The 8,085-nt window shown below is 41.4% G+C and overlaps 1 protein-coding gene across 1 annotated transcript; it reads left to right on the top strand.

The window, feature by feature from the left end:
- Positions 1–765: 765 nt before the first annotated feature.
- Positions 766–2,395, top strand: LOC115108992 (alpha-1,3-mannosyl-glycoprotein 4-beta-N-acetylglucosaminyltransferase C-like). The gene is made up of 3 exons (XM_065009972.1): positions 766–894; positions 985–1,120; positions 1,232–2,395. Exons 1-3 carry the CDS (start codon positions 766–768, stop codon positions 2,371–2,373), a joined length of 1,407 nt encoding a protein of 468 aa, XP_064866044.1. The 3' UTR covers positions 2,374–2,395.
- Positions 2,396–8,085: the final 5,690 nt, after the last annotated feature.

Below are 8,085 nucleotides of genomic sequence, written 5' to 3'. Positions count from 1 at the left end.
GTCTGCATGTCATCAAACAAATGAACAATATTGTTTACCAAATGGCTTTGTTGTACAGCATACCCGCTTATTAAAATGGCGTCTCATTAGCCACATTGAGCTGCTGTTTCACATACGATTAAATAGCTTTTTATCATTCTGTGTTGCAAATGGATTCACTGCAACATTGTACTTTTACAGGAAGCTTGGAAATGGTTAGGAAATTAGCCTAAAGTGGAGCTCGGCTGGTGTGCATGCACACGCTGAATTCTAAACACGAGCTTCCGCTTCGAGGCAAGTTAGTTGTCTGTAAGGAATATATTCACCTCTTCAATATTATGTTTTTCATAGGCAGAGTACGATCAATTTCTTCCTGTCAGCATAAATTCATCTCAGAGAGCTGTTTATATTTCCTGTCAGCATAAATTCATCTCAGAGAGCTGTTTATATTTCCTGTCAGCATAAATTCATCTCAGAGAGCTGTTTATACATTACAGAACATTTTCAGGTGGACTCACACACCCTTGCAATCGTACATCTCTCTCTCTCTCTCTCTCTCTCTCTGTGCAGTTTATATACATACATTTCATATGCATACTGCTGACTTCAAACAAGCACATCAACAAACCCACGGCACAGGCAGTTCTGTACAGTATAGTTCTGTACATTCGACAATACTGGATTGATATCAATATCGTCTACCTACATCGTAAGCAGAGAATGATAATGATGATAATAATTTGTTCAAACCTTTTTCTTTTCTATCCTACCTGAAGTGTCTCCATCATGAGGCTGGTGTGGAAGTCCCTGGACAAGATGAGGTGTTTCCGTAAACGCTCCACCATCCCCTTCCTGGTGGTCCTGATCACATGTCTTCTGTTCTTCAACCTGTACATGGAGGATGGATACGTCTTGGTAGGTTATTATTGGCTGTCTCTGGATCTTCCTTCCTATGACATCATATTTGTATTTGACATTTGAGTAAAAATATAGTCATTTTTTTAGGAGGCGGGTAAAAGACAGCTGATGCATCCTTCAAACTCTGAGAGATATGTTCACAACTTTAGAGACCTCACGAATTTCTCTGGAACCATAAACGTCACATATCGTTACCTCGCTGGGAATCCACTGCCCCGGAAAAGTAAATATACCTTTTATTTTAGATATGTAGAGATACACATATTATCCTGAAACTCAATGATTTGTTCAAAAATAATTTCATTTGGAATCATATCAATGTTTGTGTTTACAGAATATCTAACCATTGGGTTGTCATCTGTGAAAAGAAAAAAAGGGAATTACCTCATGGAGACGATCAAATCCATTTTTGACCAGTCCAGTTATGAGGAACTGAAAGAGATTGTGGTGGTGGTTCACCTGGCAGACTTTGACCTGGCCTGGTGTGAAAAGCTGGTGCAGGACATCTCCAGGAAGTTTGCCCACCACATCATCGCTGGACATCTCCTGGTGATCCATGCCCCTGAGGAGTACTACCCATCACTGGATGGGCTGAAAAGGAACTACGACGACCCAGAGGACAGGGTACGCTTCCGCTCCAAGCAGAACGTGGACTACGCCTTCCTTCTCAACTTCTGCACCAACCTCTCAGATTTTTACATGATGCTGGAGGACGATGTGCTCTGCTCAAGGAACTTCCTGACATCCCTGAAGAAGGTGGTCACCTCCAGGGAAGGCTCCTACTGGGTGATGCTGGAATTCTCCAAGCTTGGCTACATAGGGAAGCTCTACCACTCAAGAGACCTGCTGCGCCTGGTCCACTTCCTGCTCATGTTCTACCAGGAGATGCCTTGCGACTGGCTCCTTATTCACTTCCGGGGCCTGTTGGCCCAGAAAAATGTGATCCGCTTCAAGCCCTCTCTGTTCCAGCACATGGGCTACTACTCCTCATATAAGGGGACAGAGAACAAGTTGAAGGATGATGACTTTGAAGAGGACCCTATTGATATCCCTGACAACCCTCCTGCCAGCCTGTACACTAACATTAATGTATTTGAAAACTATGACGCCACCAAGGCTTATAGCAGTGTGGACGAATACTTTTGGGGGAAACCCCCCTCTACCGGGGACTTCTTTGTCATTGTCTTTCACGAACCAAGCAATATTAGTAATATCAAAATCTTGACAGGAACGGACGATCGTCAGAATGATATCCTGCACCATGGAGCTCTGGAAGTAGGAGAGAAGCTGGTGGGGACAAAGAGAGGAAGGCAGTGTTCTTCCTACATCACGTTAGGGGAGTTTAAAAATGGCAACATTGACGTTCAAGACGTGGACCACAAGATTGCCTTTGACATCCAGTGTGTTCGTATTGTGGTGACTGCCAGTCAGAATGAATGGCTGATTATTAGGAAAATAAGTCTGTGGACGACATAGTTGGCACACAGAGGGCCCATACTATCTGGACTAAAGTGTTGTATTCATTTATATATATTGATTATATTGGATGCTCTATGGTTTATATTCCTTTATACTTTGCATACAGTAGCCTACATTTTTTAGAATCTGAAACAATTAGACTATTAGGTTGTCAACATTGTATGTTTTTCATAAAATAAAATGCAGACAATTGTGTTTGGGTTTCTAAAAGGGTAGTTATCAAATATGTGTTTTTCACAGGTTTACAGAAAATACACTCATGTATTTCCTTAAATAGCAACAATTCTACAGAGACAAGTGTTAAAGGATGACTGTGATACTTTTCAAGTGGAGAACGTAACACTTGCTTTTTCCCCATCTTCTGAGGCACTGTCATAGAGTGCATTACACTCAAAGGAATGTTTGGTTCTCCTGGAATTACATTAAACTTTTTCGCTATGAATGACCAGCAAAATGACCAACAAAACGAAATCTTCTCAGGAAAGGAAAGGTGAGTTTAGACAAATAGTTCTACAGAATGTGCAACAACTTTGCGAAGCACTTGAACATTGGTCGAACAACTGCATAATTTGTGCGGCATTGGTTTCTGCTTAAGCAATGAGAGGAGAGGAGTGCCCCCTGCTGGATCTTCAAAATCACTTCCAGCAGTACAGTATCTGGTCAGAGAGGAGTAGACGGAACAAGATGCCCAACTCCCCCCTCACTTCCTTTCCGCCTGTACCATTTCCGCCTGAACCATGTTGATAGTTGTTCATGTTGGTTGTTGACCAGCAGGCATGCCACAGTGAACAGTTGATTCATGGTATCTGAGAGGTACAGGGGGAGCACTGTCTCAAACAAGCTTGTGGTCTTTGACTCTCCGCATGGTCCACTCTACCATTCCCCTCAGCTTTGCAATGATCCATGTCTCACCCTCCATCACCTTTGCACCCTGCTGGCATCTAGGTGCCCTTTTACCAGGAAGTTGGCCGGTGGACGTTGCAATGGCTGTGTCTGAGGTGAGTAAGGGAACAATTCCACACTGCTGGAATATCTCCTTGTCACTTTACAGATCCAGGATAAAGTACAGATACAAAATGACCGCGGCATGAGGTGCCATCCCCACCATCCCATTGAAGGTGGAGGAAGACTCTTCACTTTACCGCTAATTAAAATACATTTAAAAAATATATATATATTATTTAACCAGGTAGGCTAGTTGAGAACAAGTTCTCATTTACAACTGCGACCTGGCCAAGAATAAGGGTCCCGGTTACATAACAAATGGTCCTTTTGTTCGATAAAGTCCTTCCTTATATCCCCAAAAAGTATGTTTATTTGGCTTCATTCAACAATCCACCTGTTTCCCCTTGTTCAAAATGCATACAAAATGACTCTCAAACGTTACCAATAAACTTGGTCCAAACATGTTAAGCAACGTTCCTAATCAATCCTCAGGTACCATAATATGTTAGTAAACGCTAAAAGTTAAGAAGATGAATAGTATATTCAATACCGGAGAAAAATAACCAAATGCGCGCCCTCGCCAGAGCGCGCCACAAACATTTTCCAACCAAGCAGATGCATCACAAAAGTCAGAAATAGCGATAAAATAAATCACTTACCGTTGAAGATCTTCATCTTTTTGCAATCCCAAGGGTCCCAGCTACATAACAAATGGTCATTTTGTTCGATAAAGTCCTTCTTTACATCCCCAAAAAATAAGTGTCAATGGCGCGCTTGACTCAGTAATCCACCGGTTTCCCTCGCTCAAAATACATACAAACTGAATCCCGTAAGTTACTTATACATTTCTTCTAAACAAGTCAAACAACGTTCCTAATCAATCCTCAGGTACCCTATTATGTAAATAAACTATAACATTTAAGACGGAGAATACCATAGACCATTACCGGAGAGAAATAATGAAGTACACGTACTCACTTGAACCCACTACAAACACTACAGCCAAAATGGGAGCCATTTAAAAAACAAAAACAAGCCTGAAACACTTTCTAAAGACTGTTGACATCTAGTGGAAGCCCTAGGAACTGCAATCTGGGAGGACTTCCTTTTATATTCCCATTCCCTGCCATTGTAATCAGAGGTGAGCTGAATTGTATTTTTCTTGGATGGATTGTCCTTGGGGTTTCGCCTGACAAATCAGTTCTGTTATACCCACAGACAATATTTTAACAGTTTTAGAAACTTCAGAGTTCAGAGTGTCTATCCAATGCTACCAATTATATGCATATCCTAGCTTCTGGGCCTGAGCAACAGGCAGTTAACTTTGGGCACCTCATTCATCCAAACTTCCGAATACTGCCCCCTATCCCAAAGAAGTTAACACAGTGTCCAAAGAAGGGCCAGAAGTATACAGAATGGTGTCGTCTGCGTAGAGGAAGATGGTGTGTTGCAGAGGAATTCTATGAAGTCAACCAGAACATGGGTATCTGCGAAGTCCTTGAATTCCAAGGGCAGGTGGGCTAAGACATTCTGGTTACATCCAGATGGAGGCGGTGCCATGCAGGCAGTACAGGAAGTGATGATCTGGCTCATGGTGGATTGGCAGTCCCCGAAGCGATTGGTCAGGTCCCTGTGCTTCAGGCCCACAGCAAGATTTTGCTACACCCGCAATAACACCTACTGAATATGTGTATGTGACCAATAAAATTTGTTTTGAAGATGAGTCATGACCAGGAAAAACACATCTATCAGTAGATGGGTCTACTGAACACAAAGCAGAAAATATTATTAGCCAAATAGATTTTCTATGAATTGATTTACATAACACTTGAAATCATTAATAACAAACATTATGTTTATCATTAGCAGAGAAAGGTTGTTTCATTGTGGGGAAAAGAGGTTAGATGGCAGCTTTACCCCCTCAAGACTTGACCACCTGGATCACAACATTCAATGTTTAAGTACTGTATTATCCTCAAGTGAGTAGTCATTTTGGGCCCGACTCTGACCCGAGTTGAGGTCTAGCGAACCTACCAGTTCCAAGTGGAAAAAACATCTACTTAATTTTGTTCAATCGAAATAACACAATTTTCCATACACTGGAATTTACAAGTTGATAAGAGCTACAGTACCAGTCAAAAGTTTGGACACACCTACACATTCCAGGGTTTTTCTTTTACTATTTTATATGTTGTAGAATAATAGTGAAGACATCTAAACTATGAAATAACAATGTAGTAACCAAAAAAGTGTTAAACAAATCTAAATATATGTTATATTTGAGATTCTTCAAAGTAGCCTTACCCTTTGCCTTGATGACAGCTTTGCACACTCCTTTTGACTGGTACTGTAGTAAATTACTAATTTGCTTGGATAAGGGAATTGTAAATATAAATAACACATATTTTGGGGCGGCATGTAGCCTAGTGGTTAGAGCGTTGGGCCAGTAACCGAAAGGTTGCTGGATTGAATCCCAGAGCAGCTAACAAGGTAAAAATATGTTGTTCTGCCCCTGAACAAGGCAATACACCCACTGTTCCCCGGTAGGCTGTCATTGTAAATAAGAATTTGTCCTTAACTGGTTTGCCTAGTTAAATAAAGGTTCAATTTAAATCACAGTAAAATCCCAGTAAGAAATGTTTTTTAAATTTTTTATCTCAATATCAAATCATTTCTTAGTGGTCTGAGAGAAGGGCCTAATTGGATGAGCCTACTGTGAGGAATGTGTAACCTGAAAACGACCTGTTATCAGCAGAGAGGAGGGCAAACTCTCTTTGTTATTGGCCTAATAAACCTATCACCAGTGCATTATCATGATTTCACTGTACTATTCCAACCTCATAGTGTGGAAATATATAAAGCACAGGTAAATCAGGTTTTTGACCGCACTGCCCCTTTAAGGGACAACACAGAGCAAGGTCCATAGACTCTATACCAAATCTCTCTATTTACCTAAAAGCCATGACTGTTACTGTGGCTCCCACTTTACCTGAGATATGGTCCTCTGGGCTTGATGTTTGGGTCTTCAAATAAACAGGGATCATCTGGTTTGGCCCTAATACAATAACATCAGATCAGACAGTTACCATAGTAACTTATTGGGATAATAGCAGGTTACTAGAAGAATATAATTATTTGTGACAAATAACTGGGTGTGTGTGTCAATAGGACATTTCCCTCCATGTGTCTGTACTCAAGCTGGAGCAGACAGGGACATCCGATGATGTCATAAGAACACTCAAACCACATTAATCAAATAAAATAGGCTGCAGCTGTGCATCTGACTTTTCCCGGTCCTTTTTTTCCAGAGTGCTAAATGCTTCTGAGCATACGTTTCTTTACCTCTACTCGAAGCACACATTTTTTGTGTTCTCCTTCCCTTCACATTTCTCACTGTCAATCGTGACTGATAATTCTTCAAGTTTTATTGGTGAAACGTTCATGCAGCCTCTGCATACCAACAAGTTCATCTCAATCTTATCAGTTTCATGGGGATATGCATGAGATCTTCCATGAGTTATACAGTGTTGTTTGGAAGTAGCCTACAGTGCTGTTTTGAATGATGTACAGTGAGCGAATTGTAGAGCAGATGGTGCTAACAAACTGAAGCATAGCCTACCTGTGTGTTTTGCCTAGTGGCGCGCACTGTTGAGTTTTGGCCACATGAGAGGAAAATGCTCAAAATAAAAGGTCAGGGAAAAGTCAGATCCACAGCCACTCCGAATAAAATAGAATAAATCACACTGCACATTACAACTTCACCCATCCATAAGTTACCAGGCATTTGCTCACAACACAGGTGTGTTGCGAGAGGAAAATGTTGCCCATAACCTAGGACATCAGATAATTTCAACACAATTACAATATGCTCTAAAATATCTCTAAATGCAGAGGGGTATTTTGGGCTGGGAGAGAGGGCAAATAACACCTGGTTGTTGGTGCTTGAGGCCTGGCTTGTTTAGAATAGCTTCGGTTTGATCCGGTTGAAATGAGAGATTCCTATGGCTTTGATCATCCCTGCATCCACAAGTTCTTCCATACTCTGAGATATATGGTGAGCAGAACACCCAAATGGATATGGTCAAAGGGTGATAATCTAAATGTAATGATGATGTAAAAAATGGCCCAGAAATTATCTTCATTTGACTTCCTGTCATTCTCACCTCCCAGGTGTCCAGGAAGCTGGTTGCCCTGGCTACAGTGAACCCCTCGCTGTCCACAGGAAACAGCTCATCCCTAATCTACAACATAACAATAAATAATTGAGTGATGATGATCAGCGCATATCACCCCCACCAGTTAATCATCAAAGGGTGGAATTGTTTTTCTAAATTATGCCTGACAAAATGTGTGAGTCATTTAATAAATGGGAGCAAAGACATTTGTACAAGCAAGTCAGGCAGTGCAGAGGCACTGTAAGCGTTAAATGGAACTATTTCATCAAAACAACCTCAAACACCATCATTTCAAATCTTCAGCTCAAGTGTTTTATTACAAGAGTATTACAAGATACAAGTGGCAAGGATTCTTCAAAGACATGTTGAGAACAGTGCGCATGTCAAGAGGACTATAGGGAGAGAGTGCACATTCGTTCCCATGGGGCCGTGGATGAGGCAGAGGTCCAGATGGTCCAGTTGGAGGTGCTCACGGTCTTCTGACAATCTGCTTTCACCGGGGACTTCTCATGGAAGGTACATCACAGCTGGTAGAAAGAGAAAAACAGGAAAGGCAATCTGCATGGATTGGGGCTGTGTCCTAAATGTC

The sequence above is a fragment of the Oncorhynchus nerka genome, linkage group LG25 (genome assembly GCF_034236695.1).
Source record: "Oncorhynchus nerka isolate Pitt River linkage group LG25, Oner_Uvic_2.0, whole genome shotgun sequence".
NCBI lineage: Eukaryota > Metazoa > Chordata > Actinopteri > Salmoniformes > Salmonidae > Oncorhynchus > Oncorhynchus nerka.
This window is presented reverse-complemented; position numbering and strand designations above follow the sequence as displayed.

Excerpts from the sequence above, each read along its gene's own strand:
- LOC115108992 (XM_065009972.1), top strand. The coding sequence starts at position 766 with ATGAGGCTGGTGTGGAAGTCCCTGGACAAGATGAGGTGTTTCCGTAAA. Across the intron at positions 895-984 it reads TGGAGGATGGATACGTCTTG|GAGGCGGGTAAAAGACAGCT; the intron begins GTAGGTTATTAT and ends TCATTTTTTTAG. Across the intron at positions 1,121-1,231 it reads GAATCCACTGCCCCGGAAAA|AATATCTAACCATTGGGTTG; the intron begins GTAAATATACCT and ends TTGTGTTTACAG.